Source organism: Symphalangus syndactylus, chromosome 6 (genome assembly GCF_028878055.3).
Source record: "Symphalangus syndactylus isolate Jambi chromosome 6, NHGRI_mSymSyn1-v2.1_pri, whole genome shotgun sequence".
NCBI lineage: Eukaryota > Metazoa > Chordata > Mammalia > Primates > Hylobatidae > Symphalangus > Symphalangus syndactylus.
Window position 1 is genome coordinate 56566998 of NC_072428.2, and position 21058 is coordinate 56588055.

Sequence of the window (21058 nt, forward strand, 5' to 3'; positions counted from 1 at the left end):
GCATATTGCAGAAATTTCCGTCCTGATTAAAGCTGAATAAGATTTCATTGTATGTATATGCCATATTTTGCTTATCCATTCATTTATTGATAGACACTTGGGCTGCTTCTGCGTCTTAGAACCTTGTGGACTTTTGGTTTCTGTTTTTACAGTGGGTTGGCAGGGCAAAATGGCTTTTATCTCCAGTAGACCTAAATTCATAGAAAGTAGAGACCATTTCTCATTCATCTAGAAGCATGCAGTAGGGCCTTTATTAATATTTGGTTTGTTCAGGAAAATTGTTTAGGAACATTCTATGAAAGGCATATTTCATAGACCTTTCAAGCTAAATATAATAATGATTAGAAATAACTTTTTCTGCTGTTTTCTCAGCTTGAATGTCTTTAACATGATCATACCATCTGTTTAGAATCAGTATGTCAGGGATGAGTAAGAAAGCATCTTGGGTGAGAAATGATTGCTGTAAGTACTTTTAACACATTGCCAAAAATCGTTTTCCATGCCCGTTGCTTCAGCAAGGCCGTACCATGATGCATCTCACTGAGTTCCCAGGCTTCCTCATTGTTTGTGAGTCAAATTAAGATACTAACCTTTTCCTTTTAAAGTTTTCTATCAGCTTATCCTGGATCCTGGTAACCTATTTATTTAATGGATGAGTTTTGTAGTTATAATTTTAATTGTTTACTTTATACCTTAGGAAGGAGATAAAAATTTACTGGCTATAACCAAATTGCTGTTTGCTTAAGATTTATGTCATAGAAAATCATGAAAAGTATATTAGTGACACTGTTTGATAAAGACTAGGAGAGAAGAGCATACACATTCATAGTGCAGTAATTGTGTGTGTGTGCACACATATGCAGGCACAGACATACTCATTTTGGGGACAGAATTTCAGATTTGTATCTGGAGGTAAATTCAGGCAAGCCTTTTGGAGAAAAAAAGAGGCTGAGTAAAGTTTAAGCAATGGTTTGATGTAATATTTATATGGAAACGTAAGTTAACAAACAACAAGTTTAATTGTATCTCTGGCTAGTAGAATGGGTCAGGAATTTCGTTTTATTAAATGTGTATTCGTAAAATTGATTTTTAATGTGACTTAAAAAATAAACTTTCTTTTTCAAGGTAGTTGAAAGGTAGATTCATAGAAAAATTAAGCAGAAAGGGCCGGGCGCGATGGCTCATGCCTGTAATCCCAGCACTTTGGGAGGCTGAGGCGGGGGGATCACGAGGTCAGGAGATCGAGACCATCCTGGCTAACATGGTGAAACCCTGTCTCTACTAAAAATACAAAAAAATTAGCCGGGCATGGTGGCGGGCGCCTGTAGTCCCAGTTACTGGGGAGGCTGAGGCAGGAGAATGGCATGAACCCAGGAGGTGGAGCTTGCAGTGAGCTGAGATCGCGCCACCGCACTCCAGCCTGGGCGACAGAGCGAGACTCCATCTGAAAAAAAAAAAAAAAATTAGGCAGAAAGTACAGAGTTCCCATATAACCCACCCCATCCCCAATTTCTTCTGTTATAACATCTTGTACTAGTGTGATATGATTGTTATATTGATTAATTAATATTAATGCATTATTATTAACTAAAGTACATAGTTTACATTAGGGTTTACTCTTTATGTTATACAGTTCTATGAGTTTTGACAAATGTATTGTATTATGTATCCATCATTACAGCATCAAACAGGATTGTTTCATTGCCCTAAAAATATCCTATCCTCGACGTGTTCATCCTTTTCTCCCTCCCCTGGCAACTGATCTTTTTTACTGTCTCTATAATTTTACATTTTCCATGATTTCATATAGTAGGAATCACAGAGTATGTAGCTTTTTCAGACTGACTTCTTTCATTTAGCAATATGCATTTACGATTTCTCTGTCTTTTGATGGGTTGATAGCTCATTTCTTTTTATCACTGAACAGTACTCCATTGTATATATACCACAGTTTTTCTGTTGACCTATTGAAGTATATCTTGGTTGCTTCCATGTTTTGGCAATTATGGATAAAGTTGTTGTAGACATTTGTGTATAGGTTTTTGTGTAAACATAAGTTTTCAATATCCAGGTTAATATATAAGAGTATGCTTGCTAGATTGTATAGTAAGCCTATTTTAGCTTTGTGAGAAACTGCCAGACTGTCTGCCAAAATGGCTGTACCATTTTGCATTCCCACCTTCAGTGAATGACAGTTCGTGTTGTTCCATATGTTTGCCAGCATTTGGTGGTGTGAGAATTTTGGATTTTATTCTAATGGGTATGTAGTCGTATCACATTGTTGTTTTAACTTGCAATGCCCTAATGATTTACGATGTTAAGCATCTTTTCATATGCTTGCCATCTATATATCTTCTTTGATGAGTACCTGTTCAGTTCTTTGTTGCGTTTTAAAATTGGGTTGTTCATTTCCTTTTCCTTTTTTTTTTTTTTTTTTTGGAGACAGAGTTTCGCTCTTTCACTCAGGCTGGAGTGCAGTAGCGCGATCTTGGTTCACTGAAACCTCTACCTCCCAGGTTCAAGCGATTTTCCTCCCTCAGCCTCCCATGTAGCTGGGATTACAGGTGTACACCACCATGCCTGGCTAGATTTTTTTGTATTTTTGGTAAAGACGGGGTTTTGCCATGTTGGCCAGGCTGGTCTCGAACTCCTGTCCTCAGGTAATCTGCCCGTCTTGGCCTCCCAACGTGCTGGTATTACAGGTGTGAGCCACCGTGCCCAGCCAGGGTTGTTTGTTTTCTTAATGTTGAATTTTAAGAGCTCTTTGAGGCCAGGCCCAAGTGGTAGATCACACTTGGGTAACAGGGTGAGACCCTCTCTGTATTTTTTTTTTAATGAGAGTTCTTTGTATATTTTGGATACCAGTTCTTTATCAGATATGTTTTTTTGCATAGCTTTTCTCCCAGTCTGTGGCTTGTCTTTACTCTTAACACAGTATCTTTTGCAGATTTTAAAGATTTCCAAGATACCAATTTCTTTTTTCATGGATCTTGCTTTTGGTGTTACATCTAGAAAGTTATCTCCAAACCCAGAGTCTTCTGTATTTTCTCCTGTGTTATCTTCTAGAAGTATAATTTTTAATTTCATATTTAGATCTGTGATCTGGTTTGAGTTAATTTTTTGTGAAGGGTATAAGACCTGTATCTAGATTGATTACTCCCTCCCTCACTCACTCTGTTTCTTCCTTCTTTCCTTTCTTTTTTTGCATGTGGTGGTCCAGTGGTTTCACCATTTGCTGAAAAGACTATACTTTCTGCATTAAGTTGCTTTTGTTTCTTTGTCAAATATTCTTTGACTATATTTGTTTGGGTATATTTCTAGGCTCTCTGTTCCATTTGATTGATCTATTTGTTTGTTCTTTTACCCATACTACCCTGTCTTGATTACTGTAGCTTATGGTAATTCTAGACATTGGCTGCTGTCAGTCTTCCAACTTTGTTCTTCTCCTTCAATATTGTATTGTGTATTCTGGGTCTTTTGCCTTTATATAAACTTCAGAATCCATTTTGATATTAACAAAATAATTTGATGGATAATTGGATAATTCGATTCCACTTATTCATTGCTGTTGCACCGAAAGACATCTAACTTTTTATACATATTAATTCTATATTCTGCAATCTTGCTATAATTGCTTTTTCCAGGAGGGTGTTTTTTTGTTTTGTTTGTCAATTATTTTGGATTTTCTATATAGAGACAATATTATCTGCAGCTAAAGACAGTTTTATTTCTTCTTTCCCAACATGTGTAGCTTTTCTTTCTTTTTCTTGTCTTACTTCATTAGCCAGGACTTCAAGTATAACTATGTTGAATAGGAGCGAAAGGGGACATCCTTGTCTTGTTCTCAAACTTAGGGGATAAGCATCTAGTTTCTTACTATTAAGTATGATGTTAGCTGTAGGTTATTTGGTAGATGTTCTTTACCAGTTAAGGAAGTTCTCCTCTTTTCCTAGTTAGCTGAAAGTTTTTATCATGAATCATTGTTGGATTTTGTCACATGCTTTTTCTGCATCTATCAATATGTATGATCATATCATTTTTTCTTCCTTAGCCTGTTGATGTGATGAATTAACATTAATTGCTCTTTGACTGTTGAACCAACCTTGCCTACCTGGGATAAATTACATGTTGCCATGTTGTGTAATTATTCTTATACATTGTTGGATTTGATTTGCTAATATTTTTATAGTGTCTTTGTCTGGTTTTTGTGTCGGGGTGATGCTGGCTTCATAGAATGAGTTAGCAAGTGTTAATCAACTTCTAATTTCTGGAAGAGATTCTGAAGAACTGGTATTGTTTCTTTTTTCTTACACTTTAAGTTCTAGGGTACATGTGCACAATGTGCAGGTTTGTTACATATGTATACATGTGCGATGTTGGTGTGCTGCACCCATTAACTCGTCATTTACATTAGGTATATCTCCTAATGCTATCCCTCCCCATCCCCCCACCCTACGACAGGCCCCGGTGTGTGGTGTTCCCCACCCTGTGTCCAAGTGTTCTCATTGTTCAATTCCCACCTATGAGTGAGAACATGCGGTGTTTGGTTTTCTGTCCTTGCGATAGTTTGCTCAGAATGATGGTTTCCAGCTTCATCCATGTCACTGCAAAGGACATGAACTCATCATTTTTTATGGCTGCATGGTATTCCATGGTGTATATGTGCCACATTTTCTTAATCCAGTCTATCATTGATGGACATTTGGGTTGGTTCCAAGTCTTTGCTATTGTGAATAGTGCCGCAATAAACATACATGTGCATGTGTCTTTATAGCAGCATGATTATAATCCTTTGGGTATATATCCAGTAATGGGATTGCTGGATCAAATGGTATTTCTAGTTCTAGATCCTTGAGGAATTGCCACACTGTCTTCCACAATGGTTGAACTAGTTTACATTCCCACCAACAGTGTAAAAGCATTCCTATTTCTACACATCCCTTCCAGCACCTGTTATTTCCTGACTTTTTAATGATTTCCATTCTAACTGGTGTGAGATGGTATCTCATTGTGATTTTGATTTGCATTTCTCTGATGGCTGGTGATGATGGGTATTTTTTCATGTGTCTGTTGGCTGCATAAATGTCTTCTTTTGAGAAGCATCTGTTCATACCCTTAGCCCACTTTTTGATGGGGTTGTTTGATTTTTTCTTGTAAATTTGTTTAAGTTCTTTGTAGATTCTGGATATTAGCCCTTTGTCAGATGGGTAGATTGCAAACATTTTCTCCCATTCTGTAGGTTGCATGTTCACTCTGATGGTAGTTTCTTTTGCTGTGAGGAAGCTCTTTAGTTTAATTAAATCCCATTTCTCAATTTTGGCTTTTGTTGCTGTTGCTTTTAGTGTTTTAGACATGAAGTCCTTGCCCATGCCTATGTCCTGAATGGTATTGCCTAGGTTTTCTTCTAGGGGTTTTTATGGTTTTACGTCTGACATTTAAGTCTTTAATCCATCTTGAATTAATTTTTGTATAAGGTGTAAGGAAGGGATCCAGCTTCAACTTTCTACATATGACTAGCCAGTTTTCCCAGCACCATTTATTAAATAGGGAATCCTTTCCCCATTTCTTGTTTTTGTCAGGTTTGTCAAAGATTAGATGGTTGTAGATGTGTGGTATTATTTCTGAGGGCTCTGTTCTGTTCCATTGATCTGTATCTCTGTTTTAGTACCAGTACCATGCTGTTTTGGTTACTGTAGCCTTGTAGTATAGTTAGAAGTATTGTGATGCCTCCAGTTTTGTTCTTTTGGCTTAGGATTGTGTTGACAATGCGGGCTCTTTTTTGGTTCCATATGAACTTTAAAGTAGTTTTTTCCAATTCTGTGAAGAAAGTCATTGGTAGCTTGATGGGGATAGCATTGAATCTATAAATTACCTTGGGCAGTATGGCCATTTTCACGATATTGATTCTTCCTATCCATGAGCATGGAATGTTCTTCCATTTGTTTGTATCCTCTTTTATTTAATTGAGCAATGGTTTGTGGTTCTCCTTGAAGAGGTCCTTCACATCCCTTATAAGTTGGATTCCTAGGTATTTTATTCTCTTTGAAGCAATTGTGAATGAGAGTTCACTCATGATTTGGCTCTTTGTCTGTTATTGGTGTATAGGAATGCTTGTGATTTTTCCACATTGATTTTGTATCCTGAGACTTTGCTGAAGTTTCTTATCAGCTTAAGGAGATTTTGGGCTGAGATGATGGGGTTTTCTAAATATACAATCATGTCATCTGCAAAGAGGGACAATTTGACTTCCTCTTTTCCTAATTGAATACCCTTTATTTCTTTCTCCTGCCTGATTGCCCTGGCCAGAACTTCCAACACTGTTGAATAGGAGTGGTGAGAGAGGGCATCCCTGTCTTGTGGCAGTTTTCAAAGGGAATGCTTCCAGTTTTTGCCCATTCAGTATGATATTGGCTATGGGTTTGTCATAAATAGCTCTTATTATTTTGAGATATGTCCCATCAATACCGAAGTTATTGAGAGTTTTTAGCATAAAGGGCTGTTGAATTTTGTTGAAGGCCTTTTCTGCATCTATTGAGATAATCACGTGGTTTTTGTCTTTGGTTCTGTTTATATGATGGATTACGTTTATTGATTTGCATATGTTGAACCAGCCTTGCATCCCAGGTATGAAGCCCACTTGATCATGGTGGATAAGCTTTTTGATGTGCTGCTGGATTCGGTTTGCCAGTGTTTTATTGAGGGTTTTTACATCAATGTTCGTCAGGGATATTGGTCTAAAATTCTCTTTTTTTGTTGTGTCTCTGTCAGGCTTTGGTATCAGGATGATGCTGGCCTCATAAAATGAGTTAGGGAGGATTCCCTCTTTTTCTATTATTGGAATAGTCTCAGAAGGAATGGTACCAGTTCCACTTTGTACCTCTGGTAGAATTCGGCTGTGAATCCATCTGGTCCTGGACTTTTTTTGATTGGTAGGCTCTTAATTATTGCCTGAATTTCAGAGCCTGTTTTTGCTCTATTCAGAGATTCAACTTCTTTCTGGTTTAGTCTTTGGAGGGTGTATGTGTCCAGGAATGTATCTATTTCTTCTAGATTTTCTAATTTGCATAGAGGTATTTATAGTATTCTCTGATAGTAGTTTGTATCTCTGTGGGATCAGTGGTGATATCTCCTTTATCATTTTTTATTGTGTCTATTTGATTCTTCCCTCTTCTTTATTAGTCTTGCTAGCAGTCTACCAATTTTGTTGATTTTTTTCAAAAAATCAGCTCCTGGATTCATTGATTTTTTTGAAGGGTTTTTTGTGTCTCTGTCTCCTTCAGTTCTGCTCTGATCTTAGTTATTTCTAGCCTTCTGCTAGCTTTTGAATGTGTTTGCTCTTGTTTTCCTAGTTCTTTTAATTGTGATGTTAGGGTGTCAGTTTTAGATCTTTCCTGCTTTCTCTTGTGGGCATTTAGTGCTATAAATTTCCCTCTAAACACTGCTTTAAAAGTGTGCCAGAGATTCTGGTATGTTGTGTCTTTGTTCTCATTGGTTTCAAAGAACATCTTTATTTCTGCCTTCATTTCGTTATGTACCCAGTAGTCATTCAGGATCAGGTTGTTCAGTTTCCATGTAGTTGAGCGGTTTTGAGTGAGTTTCTTAGTACTGAGTTCTAGTTTTATTGCACTGTGGTCTGAGAGACTGTTTGTTATAATTTCTGTTCTTTTACATTTGCCAAGGAGTGCTTTACTTCCAACTATGTGGTCAATTTTGGAATAAGTGCGATGTGGTGCTGAGAAGAGTGTATATTCTGTTGATTTGGGGTGGAGAGTTCTGTAGATGTCTTTTAGGTCTGCTTGGTGCAGAGCTGAGTTCAATTCCTGGATATCCTTGTTAACTTTCTGTCTCATGGATCTGTCTAATGTTGACAGTGGGGTGTTAAAGTCTCCCATTATTATTGTGTGGGACTCTAAGTCTCTTTGTATGTCTCTAAGGACTTGCTTTATTAATCTGGATGCTCCTGTATTGGGTGCATATATATTTAGATAGTTAGCGCTTCTTGCTGAATTGATCCCTTTACCATTAGGTAATGGCCTTCTTTGTCTCTTTTGATCTTTGTTGGTTTAAAGTCTGTTTTATCAGAGACTAGGATTGCAACCTGTGCTTTTTTGTGTTTTCCATTTTCTTGGTAGATCTTCTTTCGTCCCTTTATTTTGAGCCTATGTGTATCTCTGCACGTGAGATGGGTCTCCTGAATACAGCACACTTATGGGTCTTGACTCTATCCAATTTGCCAGTCTGTGTCTTTTAATTGGAGCATTTAGCCCATTTACATTTAAGGTTAATATTGTTATGTGTGGATTTGATCCTGTCATTATGATGTTAGCTGGTTATTTTGCTCGTTAGTGGTTGCAGTTTCTTCCTAGCATCGATGATCTTTACAATTTGGCATGTTTTTGCATTGGCTGGTACAGGTTCTTTCCATGTTTAGTGCTTCCTTCAGGAGCTCTTGTAGGGCAGGCCTGGTGGTGACAAAATCTGTCAGCATTTGCTTGTCTGTAAAGAATTTTATTTCTCCTTCACTTAGGAAGCTTAGTTTCGCTGGATATGAAATTCTGGGTTGAAAATTCTTTTTTTTTTTTTTTTTTTTTTTTGAGATGGAGTCTTTCTCTGTCCCCCAGGCTGAAATGCAGTGGCACAATCTTGACTCACTGCAAGCTCCGCCTCCTGGGTTCACGCCATTCTCCTGCCTCAGCCTCCCGAGTAGCTGGGACTACAGGCGCCCGCCAACACGCCTGGCTAATTTTTTGTATTTTTAATAGAGACGGGGTTTCACCGTGTTAGCCAGGATGGTCTCGATCTCCTGACCTCGTGATCTGCCCGCCTCGGCCTCCCAAAGTGCTGGGATTACAGGCTTGAGCCACCGCGCCCGGCCGAAAATTCTTTTCTTCAAGAATGTTGAATATTGGCCCCCACTCTCTTGTGGCTTGTATTGTTTCTGCCAAGAGATCCGCTGTTATTCTGATGGGCTTCCCTTTGTGGGTAACCTGACCTTTCTCTCTGGCTGCCCTTATCATTTTTTCCTGCGTTTCCACTTTGGTAAATCTGACAATTATGTGTCTTGGAGTTGCTCTTCTTGAGGAGTATCTTTGTGGCGTTCTCTGTATTTCCTGAATTTGAACACTGGCCTGCCTTGCTAGGTTGGGGAAGTTCTCCTGGACAATATCCTGCAGAGTGTTTTCCAACTTGGTTCCATTCTCCCCATCACTTTCAGGTACAACAGTCAGACGTAGATTTGGTCTTTTCACATAGTCCCATATTTGTTGGAGGCTTTGTTCATTTCTTTTTACTCTTTTTTCTCTAAACTTCTCTTCTTGCTTCATTTCATTCATTTGATCTTCAATCACTGATACCCTTTCTTCCAGTTGATTGAATCGGCTACTGAAGCTTGTGACTGCATCACATAGTTCTTGTGCCATGGTTTTCAGTTCCATGCAGTCATTTAAGGTCTTCTCTACACTGTTTATTCTAGTTAGACATTCATCCAATCTTTTTTCAAGGTTTTTAGCTTCTTTGTGACGGGTTCGAACATCCTCCTTTAGCTCGGAGAAGTTTGTTATTACTGATCTTCTGAATCCTTCTTCTCTCAACTTGTCAAAGTCTTTCTCCATCTAGCTTTGTTCAGTTGCTGGCAAGGAGCTGCATTCCTTTGGAGGAGAAGAGGCACTCTGATTTTTAGAATTTTCAGCTTTTCTACTCTGGTTTCTCCCCATCTTTGTGGTTTTATCTATGTTTGGTCTTTGATGATGGTGACGTACAGATGGGGTTTTGGTGTGGATATCCTTTCTGTTTGTTAGTTTTCCTTCTAACAGTCAGGACCCTCAGCTGCAGGTCTGTTGGAGTTTGCTGGAGGTCCACTCCAGGCCCTGTTTGCCTGGGTATCACCAGTGGAGGCTGCAGAACTGCAAATATTGCAGAACGGCAAATGTTGCTGCCTGATCGTTCCTCTGGAAGCTTCGTGTCAGAGGGGCACCTGACCGTATGAGGTGTCAGTAGGCTCCTACTGGGAGGTGCCTCCCAGTTAGACTACTTGGGGGTCAGGGACCCACTTGAGGAGGCAGTCTGTGCGTTCTCAGATCTCAAACTCCGTGCTGGGAGAACCACTACTCTCTTCAAAGCTGTCAGACAGGGATGTTTAAGTCTGCAGAAGTTTCTGATGCCTTTTGTTCGGCTATGCCCTGCCCCCAGAGATGGAGCCTACAGAGGCAGGCAGGCCTCCTTGAGCTGCGGTGGGCTCCACCCAGTTCGAGCTTCTGGGCCGCTTTGTTTACCTGCTCAAGCCTCAGCAATGGCGGGCGCCCCTCCCCCAGCCTGGCTGCTGCCTTGCAGTTCAGTCTCAGACTACTGTGCTAGCAGTGAGCAAGGCTCCATGGGCATAGGACCCTCTGAGCCAGGCGGGGGATATAATCTCCTGGTGTGCCGTTTGCTAAGACCATTCGAAAAGTACAGTATTAGGGTGGGCGTGACCTGATTTTCCAGGTGTGATTTTCCAGGTGCCGTCTGTCGTGGCTTCCCTTGGCTAGGAAAGGAAATTCCCCGACCCCTTGTGCTTCCTGATGAGGTGATGCCTTGCCCTGCTTTGGCTCATGGTCCGTGGGCTGCACCCACTGTCCTGCACCCACTGTCCTACAAGCCCCAGTGAGATGAACCCGGCACCTCAGTTGGAAATGCAGAAATGATCCATCTTCTGCGTCGCTCACGCTGGGAGCCGTAGACTGGAGCTGTTCCTATTCGGCCATCTTGGAACCTGCCTGCCTCTTTTTTCTGGTATTGTTTCTTATTTAAACATTTAGTAGAATTCACTGTGAAACCAGCTAGACCTTTTTTTCCCCCTGTTTCGGAAGGTTAGTAATTGTTAATTTAATTTCTCTCTCTTTTTTTTTTTTTTTTTTTTTTGAGACAGGGTCTTGCTCTGTTGCCCAGACTTAGTATAGTGGCACGATCATGGCTCACTCTAGCCTTGAACTCCTGAGCTCAAGTGATCCTTTCCCCTCAGCCTCCTGAGTAGCTGGGACTACAGGTGCATGCCACCGCATCCAGCCAATTTTGTTATTTTTTATTTTCATAGATGAGGTTTCACTGTATTGCCTAGGCTGGTCTCAAACTTCTGGGCTCAAGCAATCCTCCCACCTGGGCCTCCTAAAGTGCTGAGATTACGGCCATGTGCCAATGTCCAACCTAATTTCTTTATTATCTCTTTCTCCTACTCTGAGTTTTGGTAGATTGTCTTTCAAAGAATTGTTTACATTATCTAAGTTACCAAACTTCTGGGCATAGGGTTGTTTATAGTGTTTTTTTATTCTTCTGATGTTTGTGAGATCAATTGTGATAACCCGTCTTTCTTCATATTAGTAATTTTTGACTTTTCTCTTTTTTCCTTGAAGAGTCTGGCTAGAATTTTTTTTTTTTTGAGATGGTGTTTCACTCTTGTTGCCCAGGCTGGTGTGCAGTGGTGTGACCTCGACTAACTGCAACCTTCACCTCCCAGGTTCAAGCAATTCTCCTGCCTCAGCCTCTCAAGTAGCTGGGATTACAGGTGCCTGCCACCATGCCCAACTAATTTTGTATTTTTAGTAGAGATGGGGTTTTGTCATGTTGACCAGGCTGGTCTCAAACTCCTGACCTCAGGTGATCCGCCTGCCTCAGTCTCCCAAAGTGCTGGGATTACAGACCCGGCCCTGGCTAGAGTTTTATCAATTTTATTTACCTTTTCAAAGAACCAGTTGTTGGTTTCATTGATTTTTCTGTATTGGATTTATTCTTTTTGGATTTAACTGGCTTCTTGAATATGTAGATTTCTTTCTTCTGCCTAATTTGGTAAGTTTTTAAATTTTTTTAGACAGTGTCTTGCTCTGTCGCCCAGGCTGGAGTGTAGTGGCATGATCTTGGCTCACTGCAACCTCCACCTCCCGGGTTCAAGCGATTTTTCCACCTCAGCCTCCCGAATAGCTGAGATTACAGGCGCCCACTACCGTGCCCAGCTAATTTTTGTATTTTTAGTAGAGACGGCATTTCACCATGTTGGCCAGGCTGGTCTCAAACTCCTGACCCCTAGTGATCTGCCCACCTCAGCCTCCCAAAATGCTGGGATTACAGGTGTGAGCCACTGTGCCTACCCCTAATTTGGCAAGTTTTTAGCCATTATTTCTTTTCTTTTTCTTTTTCTTTTTCTTTCTTTTTTTTTTTTTTTTTTTTTTTTGTGACAGGGTCTTGCTGTGGTACTCAGGCTGAAGTACAATGGCATCATCATAGCTTACCGCAGCCTCAAACTCCTAGGCTTGAATGATCCTCCTGCCTCAACCACTGAGTTGTTGGGATTACAGGCATGAGCCATCTTGCCTGGCTCCATTATTTTTTCAAATACTTTTTCAGTCCTTCTCTGTTTCTGTTTTCTTTCTAGTACTCTGATGACACAAAAGTTAGCTCTTTTGGTATAGTTACACAGGTGCCTGATGTTTTGTTCATTTTTTTTCAAGGCTATTTTCTCTTTGTTGCCAAAATTGGTAGTTTCAGTATTCTGTTCACAGACTTTTCCCTGCTTCCTCTGTTCTGCCATTGAGCCCATTCACTGAGTTTTTGTTATTTTTTTGTTCTAAAATTTCCATTTGGTTCTTTATATCTTCTGTTTCTTTGCTGAGACTTTCTAGTTTTTTTTTCCTACTTTTTCATTTGTTTCAAGCATATTCTTAATTGCTATTGAAGCATTTTTATGTTGGCTACTTTTAGGTCTTTATCAGAAAATTGTAACACATCTATCATGTCGGTATTGGCATCTGTTGTTTGTCCTTTTTCATTTTGTTTGACATTTTCCTGGTTCTTGGTGTGGTGAGTGGTTTTTGATTGAAACTTGGACATTTTGGGCATTATGTTTTAAGTCTCTGGATCTTATTTAAGCCCTCTGTTTTAGCTGGCTTCCTCTGAGACCTCTCTGGTAGGGGAAAGAAGAGGTGCCATTTCATTACTGCCAGATGAGTATAGAAGTCCAGATTCCCTATGCAGCTTCCATTGGCTAAGTGGCAGGGGAGAAAGCTCCCCTTGCCTTAATTAATACCGGCCAGGAGTGGCTCCCTACTAGGCCTCCACTGGTAAATTCTTAGCTAGGAGGAGTAGGAATGCCTTGTTACTTCTCCCCACATATCTTCCACTGGTATCACAGAAAGGAGGGTAGCCTCATTAGCACTGGGTAGTAGTGAAAGTGACCCTCAACTGGACCTTCTCTAATACCACTGCACTGGGGATGGTAGAGGGTTATCTCATTACAGACAGGTGGGTGGCAGGATCCCCATGTGGTGTCAGTAGTTACCACATGGGACTTGTTTGGTTACTACCTAGCAGGGATGAAAACCTCAGGCCTCTGCTTGGCCTTCTTTGAAACAGGCAGGGGGGTTAGAGCACCTTGGTTTGGTTTGGCAAACGTGGAAATCTACTTTTTGTTTCTATGGATTTGCCTATTCTGGACATTTCATATAAATGCAGCCATATAGTGTGTGGCCTTTTAAAACTGGATTCTTTAACTTAGTATAATGTTTTTAAGGTTCATCCATGTTGTAGCATTTGTCAGTACTTAATTTCTTTTTATTACAAAATAATATTTGATTGTATGAATAGGCCACATTTTATTTATCCTTTCATCAGTTGGTAGACATTTGGGTTCTTTATGTCATTCGGCTATTATGAGTAATGCTGCTATGAACATTTGTGTTCAGGTTATTGTGTGGACATGTGTTCAGTTCTCTTGGTATATACCTAGAAATGGAATTGCTGGGTCTTATGGTTCCTCTGTATTTAACTTTTTGAGAACTTATTTGTTATTAAGTTTTAAAAATCTTATTGTATTGTATTGTGGTATCAGGGAAGGTACCTGAGATATTTTGTGTAGTGTCTGTTGGGTCCCCAGACTTAAGATTTACTTTTACTCTTATTCTTTGCTTATTTCTATATGATTTTCATTAAAAGGATGGTGCTGATAATTAAGTTACACAAGAGTTCCATAAGTTTGATGAGTATTAAAATGTTTTAAGCCATTATTTATTTTTAAACATTGTGAGTATATAATTATTCATAGTCATGACATTTGTATTCATAAATATACCTGTGATTTTATTTATTTAGAAAAAAAAAAGTGAATGCCTGCAGTTAAAAATTTTGGTGCTTCAAAATGAACTGGAACGGCAGAAGAAAGCTTTGGGACGGGAGGTGGCATTACTGCATAAGCAACAAATTGCATTACAAGACAAAGGTGAGTGGAAATACCATACAAACAGCCTAACCTCCACATTCAGTAGTTCTCCTTTCTTCTTCTTCACAAGCTCAAATAGTCATTTTTTGTGTCAATACAGTCACACATCACTTAATGACAGGGATATATTCTGGAAATGCATCCTTTGGTGATTTCCTTGCTGAGCTGCCATCATAGAGTATGCTTACACAAGTCCAGATGATATAAACTACTACACACCTAGGCTATATGGTATAGCCTCTGGCTCTTAGGCTATAAACTTGTACAGCATGTTACCATACTGAATACTGTAGGCAACCATAACACAATGGTGAGTATTTATGTATCTAAATATATCTAAGCATAGAATAAAAATACTATACTATAATCTGTGGGACCGCAATCTTGTATGTGGTTTGTTGTTGATTAAAACATCATTATGCAGTGCATGATTGTATGGTGATAGAATTTTCTCAAATTTTTAAAATATTTTTGCAAGTATTTTGAAGTTAGTCCATGCAGACAAGTGTACAAATCTGTATTCAAGTGGTCCCGGACTTACAATGGTTTGATTTAATGATTTAACTTAAGATTTTTCAATTTTACAATGTGCAAAAGTTATATGCATTTGGTAGAAACCATACTATGAATTTTGAATTTTGATCTTTTTCCAGGCTAGCAATATGTGGTATGATATTTTCTTGCTATGCTAGGCAGTGACAGTGAGCTGCAGCTCTCAGTCAGCCACATGATCATGAGGGTGAACAACTGGTGCTCCATAATTTACTCTGTTGCTAGTGTTTTTTGGATATTGTGTTTTATGTTTTCACATCCCATCAAGTCTACAAAATGCTCATCTGTGTATGGTATTCAATGCTGTGTTATAAAATAAGTTTTGTGTTAGATGATTTTGCCCAACTGTAAGCTAATGTAAGTGTTCTGACACCTTAAAAGTAGTCTAGGCTAAGGTTTCATCATCAGTAGGCTAGGTGCATTAAATACATTTTCAACTTATGATATTTTCAACTTACAATGGGTTTATCAGGATGTAACCCCACGGTAAGTTATGGAGAAGTTGTGTCCATAGAGCTTGAATTTTCACAAAGCAAACACACCCATGTGAGCAGAATCTCAATCAAGAAACAGGACCCCAAAACAGGACCCCAAAGCCTCCTCATGCTTCCTTCCGTTTACCACATCTCCAGCCAGACTAGCCACCGCCAAGACTCAAACCAGATTGGTTTTGCCTAATTTTGAACTTTATAGAAATAGAATCATATATGTACATGTGGTGGCTCTTTTCAACATTGTGTTTGTAGAGTCGTTCTTACCTTCATGTGGTTGCAGTTTGTTCATGTTTAATGCCAAATAGTATTCCATTATGTGAGTGTGAATTTATTTATCTACTCTTGCTGTTGGTTTCAGTAATTTTCATTTTGGGAACATTAGAGTTAATGCTTCCATGAACCTTCTAGGTTTCTGAGTGAAGATCGTATGTTTCTTAATAAAAATTTTTAGGTATTTCAGTTGAGTAGAAACTGAGGAGTAGAATTACAGTCAAGAGAATATACGTATCTTCAGCTTAGTAGATTGTGTCCAACAGTTTTCCAATATGATTGTGCCAGTTTATCTCCCCTCCGTCCAGTGTTGCTCCTTCCTACATCCTTGTCAGGAATTTCTTTTCTTTTCTTTTCTTTTCTTTTCTTTTCTTTTCTTTTCTTTTCTTTTCTTTCTTTTCTTTTCTTTTCTTTTTTTTGTGTATTTTGTATTTATCACATTTAGTAATTTGTATTTTTTGTTTTAGCCTTTCTGTTGGATATGTTGTAATATCCTCTTGCAGTTTTAATTTTTATTTTCCTGAAGACTAATGAAGTTAGTCTTTCATATGTTATAAATTTTATAAACATTTCATATGCTTCTTGCTGACTGAGATACACTCTTTTGTGATATACCTGTTTGAATCTTTTGCCCATTAAAAAAAATTTGGTTTGACTGTTTTTTTTTTTTGTAAGATTTCTTTATATATTATGGATATGGGTTCTTTTTTTGGCATATGCTTAAAAATATATTCTCCCGTACAGTGTATTTTGAGTTTATTCATCATTTTTTAAAAACTTTATTCTTTTTTTCCTTTTTTTTGAGATGGGGTCTCACTGTTTTGCCCAGGTTGGAGTGCACTAGTGTCATCTCAGCCCACTGCAACTTTCTGGGTTCAAGCGACTCTCCTGTCTCAGCCTCTACAGTAGCGAGGATTACAGACATGTACCACCATGCCTGGCTAATTTTTGAATTTTTAGCAGAGACGTGGTTTCACCATGTTGTCCAGCCTGATCTTGAACTCCTGATCCCCAAGTGATCTGCCTACCTCCCAAAGTGCTAGGATTACAGGCGTGAGCTACCACGCCTGGCCACTTCTGGAACTTTCTTTGTGTTTGTTCACCCTCTGCATTGTGGCCTGGAAACACTCCCCATGTAGTGATTTGGAGCCGTTATAGGGCTCACGTTTCTTGTTTTCCTTCTCTCCGGAATCATTATACTAGGCTGTCTCTTACCTGTTGTCTGAAAACTGTTGTTACATATAATTTTGTATGACTTTCTAGTTGTTTACAGTGGGAGGAAAATCTGATGTATGTTATTCCATCAGTCAGAAATAGAAGTCTTTTTCCTTTGCTTTTTTTACCTCTATACTTGCTTTTATGAGAACACTCTTTACTCATCTCTCCTTGGTTTAGTTCTTTTGGTTCTTCAAAGACATGCTCAAATACTACCTCTCCTTGAGGCTTTTTTCTCCCTCAAATAAAAGTTTCCTGCTCCTTCTTCTGTGTCCCCATAGTGTTTTGATGTCATCTTATCTTCCCACTTAGTTGGTAAGCCCTTTCAGGGCAGGGACTTTGCATTTTTATGGTATCCTTCTCAGTGCCCTCATTGAGGCCCTCATTGAGTATTACACAGCATGAATCTTTGAGGGGCTTTCATATAGGTAATGTGCCATTAAATGTAGTACATGAATTATTTAGCCTTATTTTATTTGTTGCATCCTTTTGTGGTTTCCTGTTTAGTTTTCGGTGTATTTCACATAGTTGACATTGGTGGATAAATGAGACGTAATAGGAAACAGAAAATCTACTGTGGCAAGAATGTATTTGGAATGTGAATAAAGTAAGTCATTTTTAGCAGGTTTTAAAGTTTTGACCTATATGAAATATAGGTTACATTACAAGGAATAATTTTATAAATATGATTTTTCTTCATTTCAGTAATTTTAGAAAGTAAGTTTCTAAAGGAACAGGCTTTGATTCAGAATGCCTTGTTTCACGCCTGCTTCATTGTTTACCAGCTGTGTAACCTTGTCCAATAACTTAGTGTTATCTCTACAATGGGGTTAATAATAATACTTAAAACTGTGTCTCACCGAGTTTTAACAGGCTTTCAAGTTCTGCTGATGTTTCTGGTCTGTGAACCACATTTTGTGTAGCAAGAGTATGTATGATAGAGTTATGAAAATGAAATGGTCTTATAAAAATAGGAGCAAAACACCATCTGTTTTATTCCTATGTCATACTCTGGTGGGTTTCTGTATCTTTAAGATAAAAGTCTCAGCTCAAGATGACTTACAAAGGCCTCCAATGGCTCACCTCAATCTGAATGCTTCAACCACATAGAACTCTTTTAGTTACTTAAGTATGCTTTGTTCTATCTTACCTTCATTCAGGCCTTTGCCTAAATGTTGTTTTCACCAAGAAACCATCACTGGCTCCCTTCTCTTTCAGTGCTTTGGAAGTACTATCAACTTTTACCGTACTCACATTGCCTGCTACCTGTGGCATATATTTCTGCATATCTTACCTTTTTTAAGATCATTAACTTTCAAAATGAAAACACTGTAAGGTTTTAAAGGGTTTAGGGACTTTTGACCTTTTCTAGTAAGAGTAATAATAGTAGCAATAATGTATCCAGTACAGTGCTTATTACTAAAAATATGTGACATTGTTTAATCACTACAATAACTTTACGAGGTTGAGGCTATTATTATTTACCTTTTATAGCTGAGGAAACTATGTCAGGGTCAGAGAGATTAAGTAACTTACTTAAATTCATGTAGCTAATGAGAGGTGATGTTGAGATTAAAATCTATTGATTCCAAAACTCTCAATCACTGAATAATACTACATTTTTATAACTAGTATGATATATAAAGCCAGGGGATATATATTATTCTAGAATATGGTAAAAAGATAGAGAGATACAGTTCTTTAACTGTTTCTGGTTGTATATTTGCCTATTAGGATAGAAAGAGGTCCCAGGATGTCTATCCTTAGATTATAAGCAAATGAACCTCTAAACAGTGATATCTATACCATTTACAAGACTGAGGTTTAATAGTAATTGCTCATATTTAGAGAATGTGAGCTTGTATTTATATTTTATAGAATGCAAGCTGGTATTAATTGCTCTTGTATATAGAATATTAGTGCCAGGAAATGTCATATTTTCTATTCTTTACTTAATTTTGTCCTAATAATCCTATACATTAAAGATACTGTTATTATCCTTCTAATAATAAAGATGCTACATATTAGTACCCAGTTTGCAGATGAGGATGATTTGTCCAAAGCCACATAACAAGTTTTGTGCCCAAAGCCACATACATAGCAAGTTATGGCAGAGCCTGTGTTCAGAGTTACTGCTGCCTAACTGTGCTACAAAGGGAGATTATAGAATTTTATAGATATCTCTTCTAGTATTTTAATTCTGACAGCCAAGTCAGTTGCACGTTCTTAAATCTCTGTTTTATCATGGAGAGAAATAATGGTAATCTTCAAGTTAAATACATATTTGTCATGGTGGGTCACAACTGTTGATTTTTAACACCGACTTTGTACTTCAAGTGCCGTTTTCTCACTTTTGTATATGTTTTTGAGATGAGAATTACTTTGTATTCACCTGGACTATTAGAATCCTTAGAAGGTTAGGATCTAATGTTGATACTCTGGTTCCTAACATAAGTAGGAGAAAGAGTGCTGCTGTTGGCTTCACTCTTATTCCCATTGCGAATGTTTGTGGGCTATGGTGATTGGCACTGGGGAGTGGGAAAGAGGGGGATGGCTGGATACAGATAAACACATTTATTTACTAGCATAACCTGGTCTACTTTTTGGGGACCTGTGTTCTTCATAGTGGTTGTGCTAGGTAACCAGATACATACTTATTCTTCAATATTCTATTCTAAACATATACTATTATATGCTTGTGTTGAACATTATTCTTGTACAGTTACATGAATTTACTATTTAATGAATCTTGAGCCAAGTTAAAATATTTTAGAAGCACCATAGTCACTGGTATTTGCTCAAGGAAGGTGAAAAAGGTATTTTTCTCTTGCATTTGCAGCTTTGATTTAGTTTGTTTGCTAGGGAGTAGTGAAATGATTTGCTAATATGAATATTGCTAGTGGGTTCTTACATGTTGTGACTGACACTTGGTGCTTATCTAGGTACTTGGTTCTGAGTCCAAGAGCTCAGTTAGGTTATAAAGTCAGTAATGTATCATATTTAATTGTGACTTTGCTACTGATTCTTCTGAATGACCACAAAGGAATTATTTACCGTCTGCATCTTTTTACACATCTGTTCAGTAAGGATAGCTGCTAATAATACTGACATAGGAATTAATTTGTGTAAACATTTGGAAGAAACCAGGTGCTTATATTTTTGTCCATGAAAATCCATTGCAGCTGGATGATTTATTGGAAAGTGCCAAAAAGACAATTTTTATCCACGCTGCTGACTTGCTGAGTGGTCACATAACTCCAAAGGGCCTCATTACTTCACACCCATACGTTTTCCCTTCCTATCCCTCAAAGGCAGTGGTTCTCAACTTGTGGTCTACACCAACTTCCAGCTGGGTCATGAGCTGATCTTTTCAGTATTAATGTTTATTAGTGTATATATTTTCATTTCTGGAAGGTATTAGTAGTTTAACTTAGGATGTTTAATAAAAACCAGATTTCCCCTCAGTAACTCAAGCCAAGTAATCTTCCCATTAATGAATTCTGTGTTGCTTTACAGGGTCTTTTGTCCTGACACAACCCCCAAATCTTTGAAAAGCAACACTCTATCAAAATTAGTTTGCTGGAAACTTAGCTCAAAAAATGGTATGAAATGTTGGTTTTACGGAAATGTGTTCAGTAGAATGTAGGTTTCTTATTGTATTAGTCCTTTTTTGCATCAGTATAAAGAAATACCTGATGCTGGGTAATTTATATAGAAAAGAAGTTTAATTGTCTTACGGTTCTGCAGGCTGTACAGGAAGCATGATGCCAACATCTGCTCCAGGTGACGGCCTCAGGAAGCTTACAGTCATGGTGGAAGGTGAAGCCAGTGCAGGGGTATCACATGGTGAAAGTGGAAGGGAGGGGGGCGGGGAGAATTGCCATACTCTTTTAGACAACCAGGTCTCCTGTGAACTACCAAAGCAAGAACTCGCTATCACCAAGGGGATGGCATTAAGCCATTTGTGAGGGATCCACCCCCATGTTCCAGTACTTGCCATTATTCCTCCCCTCCAACATTGAGTATCACATTTCAACATGAGATTTGGAGGAGCACACATCCATACCATATCACTTATAAACAAATGTTGATAAAAACCCAAGAATACTTCAGTGGTGCCTGGGAAGTGGTATTAACTTTATAAAAGGAGAGTTCTCCAATCTTTCTGGGAAGAAGCTACTTTTTAATACAATTACTTTCTTGATAGTGAGGATAACCATACAGTTAAAAAGTGCTTACACAAAAGTTCTTATATTTGATCCTTAAAGCATCTGTGAAATCTAAGTAG

At 38.4% G+C, this 21058-nt stretch overlaps 1 protein-coding gene across 6 annotated transcripts in view; it reads left to right on the forward strand.

Moving 5' to 3' along the window:
• UVRAG (UV radiation resistance associated) overlaps positions 1–21058 on the forward strand; it is a 334573-nt gene that overhangs the window by 168103 nt on the left and 145412 nt on the right. For all 6 annotated transcript variants that reach the window (XM_055282980.2, XM_055282979.2, XM_055282982.2 and 3 more), the window contains one exon: positions 14113–14239. In XM_055282980.2, the coding sequence (XP_055138955.1) occupies positions 14113–14239 (127 nt within the window). The remainder of the gene's footprint in view (positions 1–14112; positions 14240–21058) is intronic.